At 54.5% G+C, this 19,602-nt stretch overlaps 1 protein-coding gene across 5 annotated transcripts in view; it reads left to right on the forward strand.

The window, feature by feature from the left end:
* EHMT1 (euchromatic histone lysine methyltransferase 1) overlaps window positions 1–19,380 on the forward strand; it is a 147,500-nt gene extending 128,120 nt beyond the window's left edge. For all 5 annotated transcript variants that reach the window (XM_089914089.1, XM_089914085.1, XM_089914088.1 and 2 more), the window contains 9 exons: window positions 639–793; window positions 1,555–1,722; window positions 1,836–1,980; window positions 2,332–2,409; window positions 3,351–3,466; window positions 4,585–4,671; window positions 5,093–5,171; window positions 16,079–16,254; window positions 16,381–19,380. In XM_089914089.1, the coding sequence (XP_089770215.1) occupies window positions 639–793; window positions 1,555–1,722; window positions 1,836–1,980; window positions 2,332–2,409; window positions 3,351–3,466; window positions 4,585–4,671; window positions 5,093–5,171; window positions 16,079–16,254; window positions 16,381–16,555 (1,179 nt within the window). In that variant the 3' untranslated portion in view covers window positions 16,556–19,380. The remainder of the gene's footprint in view (window positions 1–638; window positions 794–1,554; window positions 1,723–1,835; window positions 1,981–2,331; window positions 2,410–3,350; window positions 3,467–4,584; window positions 4,672–5,092; window positions 5,172–16,078; window positions 16,255–16,380) is intronic.
* The last annotated feature ends 222 nt before the right edge of the window (window positions 19,381–19,602 follow it).

Below are 19,602 nucleotides of genomic sequence, written 5' to 3' on the forward strand. Positions count from 1 at the left end.
CTGTTATCTTATGTAAGTTGTTTTTTATTTTCCTTCTCTTTCCACATTTATTTGTTCAAAATTGTAGTCTTACTAAGAAGAAAAATTGTAGTCTTCTAATAAACTTAATGTGAAAGTTTTGTTATCACGTATATAGTCTATAGTTGGTAAATCATATATTTTACATATGGCACAAATATTTTTCGAATTTTTCTTTGCGTCGTTTAAAGTTTTTAGTTTTTCATGAAATAAAATTTTTAATTAATCAAATTTGTCTTTTTCAAATTTTTTTTTTTTACTCCCCCCCACCCTCTCAAAGAGCCCGGCGACAGGCCCGCAGGCGCTGCTGCCAGGCCTGCAAGGCCGACGGTTCCCGAGGCTCTTTTTCAAATCTTGTACAAGTATTACTCTATCCTGCAATCATAACTGTGTTCCAGAGTCAATATAATTTAAAAAATAAACTATCCCTAGATGTTATATTACTTAATGTGTCGTGTTTAGGGTGGTCTAATTGAGGTTGATGTTTTCTTCTATCTTTAACATATTCTGTACTGTGATAATGTACTTTTATAACGAAAACAAGACAAAATGGAAAGGAAGCCTCTGTCGGGTGGGCCGCGCCGCCCCCTTAGCCTCACGTGCTTGTGTCTTCCGTGCAGGAGGAGAATATCTGCCTACACTGGGCGGCCTTCTCGGGCTGTGTGGACATCGCTGAGATCCTGCTGGCCGCCAGGTGCGACCTCCACGCCGTGAACATCCACGGAGACTCGCCCCTGCACATCGCCGCCAGGGAGGACCGCTACGCCTGTGTCGTGTGAGTGGCTCCGGGTGCTCTGGGGACTTTCTGCGGCGGACGAGGATCTTCTGTTCACACCTGCAGTCAGCGTGGCTCCGGGAGGATCGTGGTGAAAAATCCCCAAATACACAGGTCACACGTGGAGAGGAGCCCCGTCCTAACACCTCTGCTTGGGGCCAGAGGAGCGGCACCCACGGGAGGGCTGGAGGGCCAGCTGGGAGCCCACTACCACCACTGGAAGCCCCTCCTGCATCACTTTTGCCCGTTGCCGTCAGGTCCAGAGCCTTTGCTCTGCTCCTGGCGGTAGCTCAGGGAGGTGTGGCCCCCACTTCTCATCTCACGGGGGCCTGGGACTAGGGGATGCCCCTGTGGTGGGGCCCTCGGCCTCTCAGATAGGGACCTTGGGGGGTCTGGCCCTGACTGGGTCAGGCCTCGGATTGCCTGCTGGGCGTTAACTAAGTACGTGGCTGGCTAGGCATTGCTGCCCTTTTCATCCTGAGGGTGCCTTTGAATGGAAAAGCCAAGAAAAATCAAATACCATCCCTAGTTATTTACATGCTCTTCCCTTCAAGGAAAAGGAGGACTTTTGACAGTAAATGGGGGAGAAGAGTAATGATGTGTGTCCATGGTGAGCGGAAGCACCGGCCGGTGAGCTGGTTCAGCTGAAAGCGGATGCCGTTTCCTCCTTATTTTTACTGATCGTTGTCATCGTGCAAAGCTCATCCTTGTATCTTTTGACTTAAGATCTGAATGTTCTGTGGACTTGCGTTTCCCTCCAGCCTCTTCCTGTCCCGGGACTCCGACGTCACACTGAAGAACAAGGAGGGGGAGACGCCCCTGCAGTGCGCCAGTCTCAACTCGCAGGTGTGGAGTGCCCTGCAGATGAGCCAGGCGCTGCGCGATGCGGCCCCTGACAGGCCCGCCCTGGTGGAGAAGACGGTGAGCAGGTGAGGAGCACGAGGCAGGGCCTGCCTCCGGGCGGGGTTGAGGGTCGGAGTGGAAGCCTCTCTGGGCTGGGCCAGGGCTCACCGGGAAAGCTGACGGCCCCTTCCTGCCGCAGAGACATCGCTCGGGGCTATGAGCGAATCCCCATACCGTGTGTCAACGGTGTGGACGGCGAGCCGTGCCCCAGCAACTATAAGTACGTGTCTCAGAACTGTGTGACGTCCCCCATGAACATCGACAGGAACATTACCCACCTGCAGGTCAGCGGTGGGGGGGGGGCCTGCTGTGGGATGTTGCCTCTGCGGCCCCCAGAGCAGCCTGGGCAGCGGGGAGGGGTGCCCTCAGGGCCGCAGTGGCTCTGCCCCGGCCTTTCCCCTCCTGGGGCTGTGCCCACCCAGTGTCTGAGCCTCCTTTCCTCCTTTGGGTCCCTCCCCAGCCCCTCCTGCGAGCCCCCGAGGCCTCGTGCCTGAGCGTTCTCTCCACACCCTCCTTCCTGAGGGGCTGCACGCCCCCGGTGTCCTCAAGAGTCAGAATTTTGAGGATTGTCACTGGAGTTGTGAACAGCACTGGGGGGCGGGGCGGGGCTCCATCTGACACGCCCCTCCCTCCAGTACTGCGTGTGCATCGACGACTGCTCCTCCAGCAACTGCATGTGCGGCCAGCTGAGCATGCGCTGCTGGTACGACAAGGTGAGCCTGCGTGGGGGCCTGGCTGGGGAGGAGTGACAGAGGCCGCCAGGGGACGGGGGCGGGACCGAGGCCGGGTATTGGGGATGGAGCCAGCATTCTCTGTGGGCCCTGGGGGTGGCCAGAGGGAACTGACTGGGGGGCAGAGGTGGCCATCCCTGAACCTGGCCTGGAGGGAGCCGAGGAGAGAAGGGCTCCCAAGGCTGGTTTCTGAGACGAGAGCCCTCCCTGGCTTTGGTTTGGGGAGTTCAGGGTGTCCTGGAATGGAGAGGGCACACAGGCCCAGCGTGGAGGCCACTGGCACAGAGTCAACATTACAGCCAAGGGGGCGTCAAGAGTGTCGTCCAGACAAGAGGCTCAGGTGTCGTGGGCAGGACTGGCGGGGCTCAGGTCTCCTGGTGTTTCCTGCGAAGCCTGGCCGTGCTGAGAGGGGGCAAGTTCTTAACTGTTCAGAGCAGCCACTGGAGCTGGCAGGGCCTCGGACGCGGCTGCACAGCCTGGGCTCAGCCCAGCGGCTCTGCTGCGTCTCGGGTGTCGGACAGAAAAGCGGTGACAGGTCCCTCGGGAGCTGGGGGTTTGCAGAGTGGCAGGTGGTGCTGGCAGGGGGTCCAGGCTGGAGGCTGCAGAGCAGGAGTCCAGGGGCCCACGAGCTGATGGCCTCAGGGAGGCTGAGAGAGGATGACGGGGATGGGGGGAGGTCGACTGGGGCAGAGAGGCTGGCCACAGTCAGGGACCAGGGAGAGCTGTCCCAGAGGTTTCCAAAAGCCATGTAGATTCCTGGCCAGAGACTTTGCGTGGCCTTGGACAAAGCGTGAGCGTGTGGCCTTACCCTGTCCTCCCAGGTGTGGAGTTTGGCCAGAAACCATGCTTTCTGGGGCGGTGTTTTGATTTGAGGAGGCATGTTGGTGTCAGTTATTTAGCCCTCGCTACACATCTGTCCGCAGGATGGCCGGCTCCTGCCCGAGTTCAACATGGCGGAGCCGCCCCTGCTCTTCGAGTGCAACCACGCCTGCTCCTGCTGGAGGACCTGCCGGAACCGCGTCGTGCAAAACGGCCTCAGGTGAGGTGCCGCGGGCTGGCGCCAGGGTCTCCGTGGTAAAGTTTGAAAGCAGTCAAGTCCCTTGGGCAGCTCTCTAGTTTCACGTGTGTGTCCACAAACGGGAGCAGCGTGTGTTTAGCGTGTGTGTGTTTGCACGTGGAGGTGGCTTTCTCGGAGCCCTTGGCCTCTGCTGATGTTATAGAGGTTGACGTAAAGAGCGGAAGCCTTCCACGTTTCCTACCCGCTCAGACTTGGGTTCAGGTCAGATGGCCCGAAGGCAAGAGGCAGGCTTGCCAAGAGCTGTGTGGTCCAAGCTCACGAGGTCCTGATCTGGTGTGAACACTCATGTGGTTCCCTCATACCCACGTACTGAGTCTCATGTAAAACATGTTGCCACTTGGTACTCGGGCACTTGGTTCACTGACCACCCAGAGCCAGACCCTGGGGTTCTGGTCATGAACCTTCCCTCCGTGAACATGCTCGAGAGTTGGAAAATCAAAGGTTACGAGGGAAGATTTGTACCCTATGTAAGTTTAGCTGAACATGAACGTTATGGTATTTTGGGGTCTATTAATATCAGTGTAACCTTACAGCACTTGTGACCAACCCATACTTCTGTGTCCTGGCATGTGGCAGAAAGGCCTTGGGGGTGAGGACAGACACGCCACTGGACACACAAATGGCTGGCGGGATGCCCTAGCTCTCGGGGCCTGGGAGGGGCCCCGCAGCTGCCCCCAGGGGCCAGCTCAGCCCTGTGGTTGGCACGCTGCCCGAGCTCGCCTGCATTGCAGCCTGGGACCAGCGGGCCTGCTAATAACCCCTTTGGTCCTCGTCACACGTTGGCGATGAGGGCACTGAGGCTCAGGGAGGGCCGGGGGCCGTGTTCCACGCGCTGACCTCAGGCTGGTGTCTGAGGTTCCCCTGCCCCCTGAGGGTGTGAAGGATGCTCTGAGTGGCGCCTTGGTGCAGGGGCGGGGTAACTCTAGGTGTCACTGCTGCATTGCATGCGAAGTTCTAACGCATCTCCAGACATGAAAGTTGTATTTTCTGTGTTTTTTACTCCTGTCACTTGTATGGTAACGTGAGTGTGAGCTGAGTGTGGTGGAACGTGGCCGTGAGTGGCTGATCCTGTTTTCCAGGACGAGGCTGCAGCTCTATCGGACGCAGAACATGGGCTGGGGCGTGCGGTCCCTGCAGGACATCCCGCTGGGCACCTTTGTTTGCGAGTAAGTGAGGGCCCGGTCAGCCCAGGGCTGCTGCTGTCACGGGGGAGGGTGCGACTAGGAGTGCACACTGGCCAGTGGGGGGCCCCACGCTCACCGGGGAGGGGCTGCCTGGGCCTGGCTGTGCGCTCACGCTGCGGGCAGCCCCCGCCCACCTCTGCGTTTCTGCCTGCACTTTCTCACCAGCTCATAACTTATTTCAGAAGATCTGTCAGCACTTCATGACGTGTAGGGGATGATCATTTTGGACCCCTGGTCAGATAGAGGGTTTCTCTGTCATCATTTCCTGGGACCCGGATGAAGTCCCTATTCAGTCACAGGCAGAATTCTCAGTCATGTGGGCTCCGTCAGGGCCCCTGTGCCCTGCGTCTGGGTCCTGGGTGACATGCGCCTGTCACGTTTTCGTCTGCCTCCGCCTCCGCAGGTATGTCGGGGAGCTCATCTCTGACTCGGAAGCTGACGTGCGTGAGGAAGATTCTTACCTCTTTGACCTTGACAACAAGGTAATGCGTCCTGAGGGGTTGGGCGTAGAGCTGATGGGACTGTGCCGTGTGGAGGGGCCTGCTGGCGGGGCCCGGGCTGGTAAGGAGGCTCGCCCGCCAGACTGGCGCTGGGTCCCTGATCCCAGAGGTCCTGAGCTTGCCCAGCGAGCCTCGCGTGAGAGTGTGGGACCTCGGACATGTCCCTCCAGCCTCTGAGCCCCACCTTCCTTCTCAGCAAGGGTGAGGGCCGCCAAGAGGCTCGGGGGCCATGTGCACGGGGGTCGAGCCTTCGAGTGGAGTGAGGGTCACACTTGTGAACAGGGTGGGTGCGTCTCTCTGTGACCCCGGTGCCCTCCCAGGTGCGGGTAGAAGAGCTGGACCCTGGCTTCGTCCGCTCCGGGCCCTGGTTCCCAGGGCAGTTTCTGAGCCATCGCAGGCTGCCCTGTCCTGCCTTGTCCTGGCTCCCAGGGTTGCTCCTTAATTCATAAATTGCTGACTTCAGACCTTCTAAGAACTCGCCGTCGCTGCCAGTGGGAGGGAGTTCAGGTGGCGGCGGGGAAACAAGTACTCCGTCCCCCGCAGCAGCTGCGAGACCCCTGAACAGCCACCTGTAGGTCGGGTGAAGCCAGGCGCTCCCCTTCCCGTGCCTGCCACTCTTGGTTGTGTCTTCAGAGCGCCCTGCTCATCGCCTGACCCCTCGCTGCCCCTGTAGCCACACCCTAAGGGGTCAGCATTTGTGAGACAAGTGTCTGGAAGAGGAGCCTGTGTTCCTGGAGGTTGCAGCCTGGGGCGCGGCTCTAGCCCAGGGCCGTGGGGCCAGGCCTTCCCCACGGCACCGCGGCCAGCTGCCCGGCCTGCGCGCGCGTGGCACTGCAGCCGGGCCAGGTTTCCTGCGCACCTGTGTCTGCTGAGCAGTTTGCCTCTTACTGGTTTGCAGCAGTTCTTTCCATGTTCTGGATCAGTGCTCTTTCCTGACGTTTGACTTGCAGATATCTTCCCTCTGTTGCTTGTTTACTTCCTGACGATGTCTTTTAATGAACAGAAGTTCTTATTTTTATTATCCTCCAACTTTGCAGTCTTTTTATGTATACAGGTGGGTTTCTATAATGTCCAAGACAAGTTTTTCTAAAACCCAGCTCACAAAGTTACACATTTATATTGTTTCCCAGAAGGTATATTTTGCTTTTTTGCTGAAGGGGATCAAGCTTTATTTTCTTCCCTGTTTTGACATCTGTGTGACTGAGCACCATTTGTTGAAAAGATTGTCCTTTCCCCACCCCTCAGCAGTGCAGATTTTGTCATAAATCAGGTGTCTGCGAGAGCTTGGGTTGGCCTCTGTCAGCCGACTGCCTTGGGCAGCCTGTACTCTATTAGTTATCCTAGTTTACCTCCCCTTACCTTGGGGTTCTTGGGAGTGTCTGCTCTTCTTGGTCTCTCAAAGTTTCCATATAAGTTTTAAAATCAGCTTGACAAGTTCCACAAAACTCCTGTAGGGATTTGATTGCATAGCATTGAATCTGTGAGCCAGATTAGATCATGGCATCGAACCTGTAAACCTCATTAAGGATCATAGTATTGACCCGTGAACCAGGTTAGGATCATAGCAATGACCTGTGAACCAGGTTAGGGTCAGAGCATTGACCCATGAATAAGGATAGGGTCAGAGCACTGACCTGTGAACCCAGTTAGGGTCAGAGCATTGAGAGGTGAACCAGGATAGGGTCAGAGCATTGAACCTGTGAACCCAGTTACCGTCAGAGGATTGACCCGTGAACCAGATTAGGGTCAGAGCATTGACCTGTGAACCTGTTAGGGCCAAAGTACTGATCTGTAAACCAGGGTAGAGTCAGAGCTTTGAACCTGTGAATCCATTTAGTGTCAGAGCACTGACCTGTGAACCAGGATAGGGTCAGAGCATTGACCTGTGAACCAGTTAGGGTCAGAGCACTGACCTGTAAACCAGGATAGGGGCAGAGCTTTGAACCTGTGAATCCAGTTAGGGTCAGAGCATTGACCTGTGAACCAGTTAGGGTCAGAGCACTGACCTGTAAACCAGGATAGGGGCAGAGCTTTGAACCTGTGAATCCATTTATGGTCAGAGCACTGACCTGTGAACCAGGATAGGGTCAGAGCATTGACCTGTGAACCCGTTAGGGTCAGAGCATTGACCTGTGAACCAGTTAGGGTCAGAGCACTGACCTGTAAACCAGGATAGGGGCAGAGCTTTGAACCTGTGAATCCATTTAGGGTCAGGCCATTGACCTGTGAACCAGTTAGGCTCAGAGTACTGACCTGTGAATCCGGTTAGGGTCATAGCGTTGACCTGTGATGGTTCGCTGGGCCATCTGCTCATTCCCGTTGGGAGTGGTGACCCAGATAGCCGTGCGGGGCTGTGTGCTGGCCTGTGGGTGGACCCGCTGGTTCTGGCTTTTATGGCCAGGAGTGTACCTGCAGTGGATTTTCAGACTTGACTTCTGTGGATGTGAGTCTTTGTTTCTCTCGGTAAATTCTTGGGGGTGGAATTACTGCCGTCTGGTGAGTGTTCACTTACTGACTTTAGGAGAAACGGCAAACAGTTTCCGGAGGGCTTGTTCCCCCCCACACTCGCCAGCAGGAAAGGGCAGCTCAGACACTAATTCTGATGCCCCGTGATGGCAGCATCTTTTTTTTTAAAAATAATTTTTATGGGAGTATAGTTGCTTTACCATGTTGTGTTTCTGCTGTACAGCAAAGTGAATCAGCTATACATATACATATATCCCCTTTTTTTTGGATTTCCTTCCCATTTAGGTCACTACAGAGCACTGAGTAGAGCTCCCTGTGCTATACAGTAGGTTCTCATTAGTTATCTATCTTATACATAGTAGTGTATATATGTCAATCCCAATCTCCCAATTCATACCACCCTCCCTTCCCCCCCTTGGGGTCCATATGTTTGTTCTCTACATCTGTGTCTCTATTTCTGCTTTGCAAATAAGTTCATCTGTACCATTTTTCTAGATTCCACATATAAGCAGTATTATATGATATGTTTTTCTGACTTACTTCACTCTGTGTGAGTCTTTAGGTCCACCCACATCTCTGCAAATGACACTATTTCGTTCCTTTTTATGGCTGAGTAATATTCCACTGTATGCACCACATCTTCATTATATGGCAGTGTCTTTTCACAGCTTAGTGGCTTCCTTACATCTTCGTTCGTGGAGAAGTTTTAAAAATTTATTGTGGGTTGTTCTGTCGGGCCGCTTGTCGTAAGAGCTCTTCACAAGCCCTGAATGGTACCCTTTGTCCAACGTGTGTTGTGAGTATTTCCCTCCTGCCTTTCCTTCCTCTTCACAGAACAGAAAACGTTTTTAATGGTTTAGTGCTTCATGTGTCCTAAGAAATCTTTGCTGCAAGGTTGTGAAGATTTTCTCCTTTCTCTAGAATTTTTGTATTTTAGCAAAATTACATTTAGGTCTGTGATCTGTTTCAAGAACTTTTGTATATGGTTTGTTTTTTTCGCTTAACATATTTTTTTTGGTGAGATCACTTAAGTTCTATTCTCTTAGCAAATTTCGGCTGTACAAAACAGTGTTATCAACTGTAGTCACCATGTTATACATTTGATCCTCAGGCCTTTTTCATTTTATAAATTTACTGTCTCCCTGTTTCCCCCACTCCTCACCCCCTGGCAACCCCTATTCTACTCAGTTTCCATGAAAGTTTGCCTTAAAAAAAAAAAGTAAGAGGCCACATAAAGTGACACCATGCCGTCTTTGTCATTTGCTGGCTTATCTCAGATGATGCCCTTGAGGTTCATCCATATTGTCCCAAATGGCAGGATTTCCTTTTTTTTTTTAAGGCGGAATAGTATTCCACTGTATGTGTGCCACATTTTCTTACCCATTAATGGACACTTGGTTGTTTCCATATCTTGGCTGCTGTGAATAATGCTGCAGTGGACATGGGGGAGCAGATATCTCTTCAAGGTTGTGGTTTTGTTTCCTTCGTAAATGTCCTGGAGTGGGATCGCTGGATCACACGGTAGTTCTGTTTTCACCTTCTTGAGGAAGCTCCATCCACACTGTTGTCCACAGTGGCCGCACCGATTTACCTCCCCCCTCGCAGTGCACTGAGGGCTCCCTTTTCTCCACACCCTCGCCAGTGCTTCTTGTCTTTTTGATGACGGTCATTCTGACAGGTGTGAGGTGATTAATCATTGGTTTCGATGTGCGTTTCTCTGATGGTTAGTGATGTGGAGCATCTTTTCATGTACCTGTTGGCCATCTGTGTGTCTTCTTTGGAAAGATGATTATTCAGTTCCCCTGCCCATTTTTTAAATTGGCTTTTTTGTTTTTTGCTACTGAGTTGTGTGAGTTCTTTATATATTTTGGATAATAACCCCTTATCAGACACATGGTTTGCAAATATTTTCTCCCATTCGGTAGCTGCCTTTTTCTTTCTTTTTTCCGCATGTCTCGGCTTGCAGGATCTTAGTTCCCTGACCAGGGAGTGAACCTGGGCCTATGGCAGTGAAAGCGCTGAGTCCTAACCCGTGGACCACCAGGGAACACCTGGTACCTGCTTTTTCATTTTGTTGATGGTTTCCTTTGCTGTGCAGAAGCTTTTTAGTTCAGTGTAGTCCACTTGTTTACTTTTGCTTTTGTTGTCTTTGCTTTTGGTGTCAAATCCAAAAAATCATTCAAGACCAATATCAAAGGGCTTCCCACCTCTGTTTTCTTCTAGAAGTCTCACGGTTTCAGGTCTCACGTTTTGCATTGATTTTTGTTTTTGGTGTAAGATGGGGGTTGAGGTTCCCTTTTGTCCATGTGAATGTAAAGTCTCTACTTGCACTATTGAAAGTAGGTCTGTCTGGGCTATGTTTTTTCCTTTGGTTTATTTGCCAATCCGTAACCTACATCACTCTGTCCTGGTCACAGGCGCACCTCGGAGGCGCTGCGGGTTCAGTTCCAGACCAGCAACATAGTGAATATCACAGTAGAGCGTATTACAGTACACACACTTCTTTTTTTTTTTTGGTCCCAGTGCATCTAAAAGTCATGTTTATACTATAGGCTATTAAGTGTACAATAGCATTGTCTTATAAAAATAATGTATATACCTTAATCAAAAGATGCTTTATTGCTAAAAAATGCTAACCATCATCTGAGCCTTCCGTGGGTCATAGTAGTAACATCAAAGGTCACTGACCACATATACCGTAACAAATATAGCAGTACTGAAAACGTTTAAAATACTACGAGAATTACCAGAATGTGACGGAGACAGGAAGTAAGCGGATACTGTTGGAAGAATGGAGCCCGCAGACCCACTGGATGCGGTGTCTGCAAAGTTCAGCAAACCAAGGTGCACCGGTACGGCTGTGAGACTAAACCCTGAAACCAGGTCGCGTTGTGCTCAGACCCTGTTTCCTCCAAAAGCCGTTTCACCTTTTCTGTGTCCTTTGCATTTCCCTGTAGATTCTGGAATCAGGGCATCAGTACAGGAAGCCGCGGCCGGAGCCCTGCTGGGGTTGCCTCCCGTTTGTTGCTGAGTTTAGGGCGTCGGCGTCTGCACAGCGTTAGGTCTCCTCCTGGTCCCTGGTGTTGCGTCCAGGTGTCCGCAGAGCTTGCGGGCTCTCAGGGTGTAGATCTTACACATGTTCCCTTAAGTTTATTCCCAAGTATTCCATGCTCTTATGCTTTTGTAAACAGTGTTGCTGTTTACTTCGTTGTCTAATTGTTGCTAGGATATGGAAATACTTGGTTTTTTGTATATCGACCTTGCTAAATCCACTTGTTAATTCCAGTAGCTTTTTTGACGATTCTCTAGGATTTTCTGTATGCATAACTGTGTCATGTGTGAGTAAAGACAGCTCTACTTCTTCCTTGCCCTTCTAAGTCTGTGCTGAGAGCTTGGCTGGGGTCTCAGCAGTGGGAGGGGACATCCTTGCCCATCTCTGTCAAGGGAAAAGCATTCATTCTTTGAACACTAAGTGTGATGTGAGCTGTGAGCTTTTCGTAGATGCCCTCGTAGAAGTATTCTGGTGCTGATTTGTTTACTGAGGCCTAATTTGTATGCAGGAAATTCACCCATTTATGTGTCCAGCTCTGTTGGTTTTGACAGGCGTCTCCTTGTTCCTGCCCCATCAGTGATCTCAGGGTCCTCTGCTCAGGGTCACCCAGGCCGTCCAGGCGTGGTCCGGCTGCGTCTTTTCTGGACCTTGGACCTCGGAGTCCTCGGGCTCACATGCTGGTTGTCAGAACGCAAGTTCTCGGCTGCAGGACTGAGGTCCAGCCAGGGCTCTGTCTGCTCCCAGGGGCCCCAAGCACACAGCCCCCTTCTTGAAGGTCAGCAGGAGAACCATGCACGGTGTGATGTGATCGCGAGAGTGGCTTTCGTGAGAAGCGAGTCACAGGTTGCCCAGGGGGTGGGGTTCTGTGAGCGAGCGAGGCTGGGGTGAGCACCACTGCACCGAGATATGCAGACCAGCTCTCGGGGACACCCAGTCCCTCTGTCCCTGCCGTTTGCCTTTTCCAGAATGTCGTATGGGTGGATTCCCACGGCACATGGCCTCTGGGTCTGGCCCTCTCCCTGGTGGAGGGAACCTCTGGGAGCTCGTCTGCGGTGTCACGTGTTTGTGTTGGTTGGGTCATCACTGCTCAGTCGTGTGGATACCCCTCAGGCTGCTCCTCCATCCACCGCAGACGCATTTGGGCTGTTTCCAGGTGTTGGCAGTTAGCGCAGCTTTCGAGAGCATTCATGTCAGGCTTTGGGTGGATGTGTCCTCATCCCCTGGGGCCGCGTGGTGGTGACTGGCAGCTTCATGGGAGGCTCGGCCATGTCCCTGGCACATGTGTCCCGAGCATCTGGAGAGTCCTGGCAGGAGGGCAGGTCTAGTGCTGGCTGCTCCTTTGTGGTGGGGAGCAGGGTCCTGGTGTTGGACCATTTCAGTGCTCTTGTAAATGGCATTTTTTCCCCTGATTTAGTTGCTTGATACATAGAAATAGTTACTTTTTTCCAACTAACTTTTTTTTTTTTTTTGCTGTACGCGGGCCTCTCACTGTTGTGGCCTCTCCCATTGCGGAGCACAGGCTCTGGACACGCAGGCTCAGTGGCCATGGCTCACGGGCCCAGCCACTCCGCAGCATGTTGGATCTTCCCGGACTGGGGCACGAACCTGTGTCCCCTGCATCGGCAGGCGGACTCTCAACCACTGCACCACCAGAGAAGCCCCCAACTAACTTTTAACTCTGTGACCTGTTAAACTCACTGACTAGATGTAGCATTTATTTGTGAGTTCTCTTCTCAGTGGACACGATCGTGTCATCAGCACACGGTCCCCTCCCGGCCGGGCCGCTGTGCCTGCCTTGGTGGAGAAAAGCTTCCAGAACCCAGGCTCCCATGGGCGCTGGTGCTCAGAGCTCTGTCCCTAGTCCACCAAGAGTGACCTGGATTGACGTTAGGCTGTGTTCAGTGTTTTTCTGCATCTGCTGAAATGCCCCTACAAACTCTCTTGTACTTACTGTAGTAACATGGTGGATAATCTGATTTTATGGGCCATCGTTGGGCCATCATTACTGGTTTGTAATCTCACGCCTGCTTCAGCACAGGGCGTTGTGCTGCCGGTGGTCGGCCTGCACTGGCCCGTAGGCTGGCCTGCGTGTGTCCCCAGAGCCTGCCCCCGACCATCTGGCACCGCTAGCATCTGTGCCTGTGGGTCTGTGTCTAGTGTCTGGGGGTTTCCTGCTTATTTTCATTCTGTTTGCCCATTGCCCCTTGTTCCTGATGAGTTTTTGTTTGGGTTCCAAACTCTGTATTTGCAAACCTGCCTGAAGATATGCATTGAGGCTTCGGAGCCCTCATCTGGAATCACTCGGTCCATTTGTGGGAACGAGGGTGGTTCGGGGCTGAGCTGCAGCCGCCAGCCTCTCCGAGTCTAGCCCAGCCTCCCCTGCAGTGACCCTCGCCCTGGGGTGCAGCCCTGAGGGTCCCACCTGCAGCAAGGAAGGTTCGCAGGGCCCTAGACCCCCGGCCTCATGCCCTCTGTGCAGCACAGCTAGGAACGCCAGCCGCTGAGCTCGACCCCCGTGGAGGAGCCTTCCTGGAGCGTCCGCTCCTTCATGAGGCGTTTTCTTTGTTGCTTTTTCTGAAATGCTCTGTCAGGCTGTCTCGAGTCTCCGCAGACCAGGCAGCTTGCCTGACCACAGGTCAGCGCTCTGATTCTCACCAACATCCTTTGACAGATGGGGCATGTGCGGACGCTGTCCGGGGAGGGGCGGAGGGGGCGTTCCTGGGGGCCCCAAGGGGGCCCCACACAGGCCTCTCCACGTTCCCCGCTTACCTGTCTGGGAGGAGCTTTCTGTCTCCAGACTGCTCTGGCTGGTGCTTCTGTAAAAACACTGCAGATTCCAAGCCCGTTTCTTAATTATCAGATTCTAAGACGTGGAGTTACCCTGTCTGATTGCTGTGCTTGTTTCTCAGCTCCTCCCCTGAGCAGCTCCTGGACCCCTGCCAGCCCCTGGCCCCCATAGGGACATCCCTCCAGTGGCCACCCTCTCTCCTCCCGTTGCTGCGACCACTGCCTTTGACCCCTGGCCTTTTCTTCAGCCCCGCACACCGGGCTGTGCCCCTGGGAGGGTCCTGGCAACCCGAGTGCCGCTGACTCTGGGCCCTCAGCCCCGGCCCCCAGCTGTGTGGGTCTCCTGCTTGCTCTGGTCCACTCCTCCTGGACCCGAGCAGGTAGCCCTCTTCAGTCTTGCCCCATGGGTCTTTCGTTCTGGGCACGTAAAAAGCCACGGATGCAGCACGTCCCCCGGCCGTTCCAGCTCAGGCCTGTGTGTCCCCGAGTGTTGGCATGTCAGAGTGCCCATACCCACTGGGCCGTCTGCCCGTGCCTCGCTCCCCCACCCACCATTTGAGGCATCAGGAAACTTCCCGGTTCTGCCTTCCAGGTGTTTCCTGGGTCTGATCACCTGTCCTCATGCTGCTGAGTCCGTCCCTCTCCTTGCTGTTCTGGAACCTTCCAAACACCTGCTCTGTCCCCGTCTCCTCCCACTTCAAGCCTCTTCTCGAGTCCCCTGGTTAACCCGGGTGCCCTCACGCCCTCAGCCTCTCAGAGTCACGATGTGGGTGGCTCGTGTGGGCGTGGGGCTCCCTCCCCACAGTATTTTTGCCTCAGAACCAGGTGTGGGTGGTTTCTGGATCAGAGAAGCTTTAAAAAAGCAGCACATACATCTGAAAGGACACATCTTAAAGACCGAGAAAGGCTGCTTGTCGCAGGAGGGACGCAGGGTCCTCATAGAGGGGAATGGTCAGGTCTTCAGGATGGGTGGCCCCCGCTTGGTGCAGGCCGGTGACCAAGGGCTCAGGACATAACTCCTGGGAAGTGTGGGCAGCATGGCGGGGGCCCAGGGCCAGGGACCAGTGGGCGGAACCCCCACTTGTCCCCCAGGAAGCCTTGGTGTCCCTGGGGGGCCACCTGTGGGTCCTGCAGGCTCTGGGCGGGGTCTCCATGCGGGACCCTTACAGGGGCTCCCTTTAGGGACCCAGGGGGGAGGGGGTGTCTGGGCCGCCTCGCGCCCCTGCGTGGTAGAGGCGGTGTCCGCACGGCCCTTTGCTGCTTGGGGTCCAGCCCAGGGCCTCCTTCCTTCATCACACGGGCACCTGCTTCTCACCCACCCCTTTCTGCTGCTCCTTTAGTCTCTTGTTCAGCTTAGGAAAAAAGAAAAGAGAAAAAGTGAAAACATGTTTCACTTCCTCCAAGGATTTCTCACTCTTGTCTTTATGGATAAAGACACAGAAAGGGGGAGAAAATCAGTATAGTTGAGGCTCTTCCCTGGCCCCCTGGCCCCCTGGCCGCTGGCGTGAGGGTCAGACCGCAGTGGCCGATGGCATGGTGGTGCTCTGGGGGGGTCTGCTTGCTGCTCACTCAGGGGTTCGGTTCTGGGTGGGTGTCCTCGCCGTGTGGCCCCTCTGACTTTGGGTCGATCTTGTGCTCTGGATCCTTCCAGAGAAAACTCTTTCCCACGGCTCGGATGGTTAGACCAGGCCCCTTTCTCACGGTCAGCTCAGCCCCTTCTGCCCTGTGTTGTTACCGTGGCAGCAATGCCAGAGGCACGGTTGGGACCCCGGTCCCGGGGCTCCTCTCTGTCCTGAAGGGTCTGTGGTTTTCTGAGTCCCCTCGTGAGCAACCTGGCAGCTTCCCTCCCGCTGTCCCACTGCCCCTCAGCCCCTCAGCTCCCAAGCAGCTCTGCCCCGCTGCCCCTCTGCCCCTTTGCCCCCTGCCTCCCTGCCCCCCTGTCCCTCTGCCCCTCTGTCCCTCTACATCTCTGCTCCTCTGTCCCTCTACCCCTCTGCTCCTCTGTCCCTCTACTCCTCTGCCCCTCTGTCACTCTGCCTCCCGTCCCTCTGTCTCCTGTCCCTCTGCTCCCCTGTTCTTCTGCCCTCCGTCCCTCTGTCTCTCCGCCCCCCTGTCCCTCTGCCCCCCGTGCCCGTGTCCCTCTGCCCCCCGTCCCTCTGCCCCTCTGCCCCCCGTCCCTCTGTCCCCCTGTCCCCTCTGCCCCCCTGTCCCCTCTGTCCCCCTGTCCCCTCTGTCCCCCTGCCCAGTGCCCCCTGCGTCTCCCACTCCTGCTAAGTTGTACCCCTGCTCCTCCATCACCAGGTCCCTGGGGAGTTGTGCTGCCCGGTGGTCCTTACAGGACCATGTGGCCCCTTAGCCACCCCACGTGGTTCCCATAACGCTGTCCTCCTCTGTCCTGGTGCTGACAGCATCAGAGCGTCGGATGGGACGGTGCCAGCCACATAGATTATCCATGTTTGTGCTCGTTTTCACCCCCGGAGTTGAAGCCCCAGGAGGGAGGGGGAGGAGAAGGTGGCGTCCGCTGCGTGGCAGTGGCGGTGCCCACGCCTGCCCTCCTGGGACGCTCAGTGCGTGTCTCCCCCAGGACGGAGAGCTGTACTGCATCGATGCGCGTTTCTATGGCAACGTCAGCCGCTTCATCAACCACCACTGCGAGCCCAACCTGGTGCCCGTGCGCGTCTTCATGTCCCACCAGGACCTGCGCTTCCCCAGGATCGCCTTCTTCAGCACCCGCCTGATCGAGGCCGGGGAGCAGCTGGGGTAGGTGCCCGCCAGGCGCACGCGCTACCTGCCCCAGACTGGACGGCTCGGGCGGGGCTAGGTGGGCCCGGCTCCCGGGAGGTGCTGGTGGGCCCGGACCCCCGCCCAGCTCTGTTCTCCCCCCAGGTTTGACTACGGGGAGCGCTTCTGGGACATCAAAGGCAAGCTGTTCAGCTGCCGCTGTGGCTCCCCCAAGTGCCGGCACTCCAGCGCCGCCCTGGCCCAGCGGCAGGCCGGCGCCCAGGCCGCACAGGAGGACGGGCTGCCCGACACCAGCTCCTCCCCCGCCGACCCGCTATGAGAGAGAGCCGCGGCCCGGGCGCCCAAGCGGATGCCGTTCACGCTGTGGTTCGGGGAGAAAAGGAGAAGCGCACACGATGACGTCTGAGGTCCCGGCCTGGTGCTGGCGGGGCCGGGCTGCGCGGTGGGCGCCTTGGGACTCTGCACTGGTGTCGCCCGTGAGTTTCTGATGGTGATTTTGTCGTTTCCACGTTTCTCGTTTCCCCTCTGCTCTCCGTCGTTCCTGTCCCACCGCTGGGCTTGTGGGCAGTGTCCTGTCGACCCAGACCCCTCCGTGTGGCCCCGCCAAAGCCACCGTCACCCACCCGCAGCCCGAGGGGCTGGTGCCGGCTCCTGGGGCCGCGCAGACCCTGTCCCCACCGCTCCTGAGAGGTCAGGGCCGAGCTGCCACTGACCTTGGAGAAAACGTGGGTTTGCTTTTTAAAGAAATCCTATATCTAGTCCTATATACCAGACCTCTAACGTGTTTCTTTTCGAGGAAGCGGTCTGGGGGTGCAGGAGGGCCACGGCCCACGGAGGACCCACACCTGCCCTGCGAGTGCCGCGAGGCCGGCGCCTTCTGTTGATTTCTAAGCCGCACGCTCTGATGATGAATAAACTGACTTATTTTCTACCATTATTGGACATTAGGACAAACAAAAAATAAAAAACAGAAAACACAGACAACGGTGCTGATTCTGGTGTGGTTTCTACTCACCATGTGAAAATAAACTATCAACTGTATAAAGAGAACAAAGTGATTTTAGAATAAAATGCAGGAGAAAACTTTTTTTAAAATGTTAGTCTTGTAGTGTGAATAAATTTGCCATCACCTTTTGTGTGATGGCCTGCCAGGTCATATACTTTTTTTTGGCATATACTTTTTTAAATACTGTAATTAGTGCAGTAACAGTGGGTTTTTTTGTGCGACTCTTCTAAAACATTCATAATGCAGTCATGTTTATTTTTTCTGTTGAAATGTTTTTGACAAGTTCTAAGAGCAGTCTTTTGGCTCAGACCATTTCTTGTTCTGTTTTCAATGAAATCAATAAAAAAAAAAAAAAGAAGTACTTTAAATGAGGTTTCATCATGGTATCATGTTTCAACTGGTTTCTGCAAAATACCCATGTTTCCCTTGGGGTGCGGTGCTCGTGGGGTCCCACACTGCCCCGGCGACCAGTGGGCAGGCCCAGCCCTGTGCCGAGTCTGAGAAGGTGGACCTGACACCCCCACTCATCCCTGCGGAGAGGACGCGGCCCGCCCCTCCCCAGGCAGCCTGTGCATGCGTGTGCCTGTGCGTGTGCGTGGGGGGCACGTCTGTGTGTGCCAAGCTCTCAGGAGGCTGACGGAGGTCTGGAATCAGATCTGTGTCTGGACGTGGTAAGGCTGGGCCCTCTTCTCCTGCCGGAACCTCCAGTCCCAAAACTCATCGGGAGCCTCCGAACACAAGAAGCAGCTTGAATGCTCTATTTTTTATACACAGACGTCATTCAGTTAGACATTTTCAGACATTTATCCAGAACCTGCATTTTGCAAACAGCGCAAACAGGGTGCCTTCCCTGTGGACGTGGATAAGGCCCGATGTGCGGAGCCAGGAGCCTGAGCTGTGACTGGTCTGCCCGAAGAGCCCTTTCTTCCCGGAGGACTTGGGCTGGGTCCTCAGGGCTCACTGCCTTTCTCTTCTGAGGGCAACAGGACCACAGGAGGGGCTGTGCTGGCGGGGAGGGCCCACCTGCAGCTGGTTTTCAGGCCCTGAGACCCACCAGCCCTGTGTGCCTTCCCCCAGCCCAGCCCTCGGGCTCCAAGCCCAGGGGACTGCAGGGGACGAAGGTCCTTGTGTGTTGGCAGTCCACCTGTTACGTGCTGGGCCAGTGCTGGTGTCCAAAGAACTGTCTGTTGAATCAAGACAGTCTAGTTGCAAACCTTTAGGGTGCTGGGGAGGTCTGTGGGGTGAGGGCCCCCACAAGGTGCCGTCTCGGCAGTGGGTGCTGGGCTGCTTCCTTTGTCAGCCTGTCCTGGGGGCTGTGTGGTGCCCCTCAGCGCTGGCAAGATGCTCCCCCACCAATCCTGCTGGCAGGCCTGGGGGATAGGCCTGGGTCTCTGCTCCATGGGACGCTGACTGCAGATATGAGGGTCTGAAGGGCTGGCCGGTGGGTGGGAGGCAGGCCAGGGGACTCCCACGCGTGGCGGGGCACACGTGGCTGGAGCGTGAGGGTCTCACCCGGCTGTACTTACTCCTCAAAGGCAAACCTGTCACTGCCTCCCGCCTGCCTGGGGGTGTCCCCCGCCCTGCCAACTTTGGACAGTGGGCCTCTCCCACCCACTCTTCCCTGACAGCTGCATCCGTTTCCACGGGGCCGGAAAGAATTCTGAGCGTCATCTTTTTCTACTTGTGCAATTACCTTCTTAGAGAAGAGACCAAAGGGCACTGCAGAGCCACATTTTGGAATCTGTCGCCAAAACCCCATTCCTAAGACGTGCGCTGATTTCTGCCTCCTCGAAGAGGGTGAATTTCCCCACGTCCAGCACTGAGCACTGTCGGACTTCTTTTTCTAATGTCTAGAGGAAGAATGATCAGTGTGCTACTTCACACTTGTTTGGTTACTGATAAACGCGAATGTCTGTCTTATTTATTACAGGTGGGGCTTTCCTCCTGTGTGAATTGCCTTGTAAAATTTTATTGTGTTGTTTATATTTCTCTTATTGATTTGTATGAGCTCTTTATATATTGTAGCCTTTTACCCATGCTGAACCTAAATTTTTATGTGGTAAAATCTGTCTTGTGATTTCTGATTTTGTACTGTATTTAGAAAGACCTCCACCTCCAAATTATAAAAATATTCTCCAGTACAATTTCCTAGTATTTTATTTGCAAGTTTAGCGCTTGAATCCAGGTGGAATTTATTTGGTATATAGTTTGAAATAATAAATATAAGATTTTTAAATTGAGGAATAATTTATATACCGTGAGATGCATGGCTCTTTTGCGTACAACTCAGTAAGTTTTGACCAATGCCTTTGCCTGTGTAACCCATTACTTATCGAGACACAGACTCTTCCCATCCCCCG

The sequence above is a fragment of the Delphinapterus leucas genome, chromosome 6 (genome assembly GCF_059928025.1).
Source record: "Delphinapterus leucas isolate spDelLeu-1000000601 "Yukka" chromosome 6, BTC_Dleu_Yukka2, whole genome shotgun sequence".
In the NCBI taxonomy this organism is placed as follows: Eukaryota; Metazoa; Chordata; class Mammalia; order Artiodactyla; family Monodontidae; genus Delphinapterus; species Delphinapterus leucas.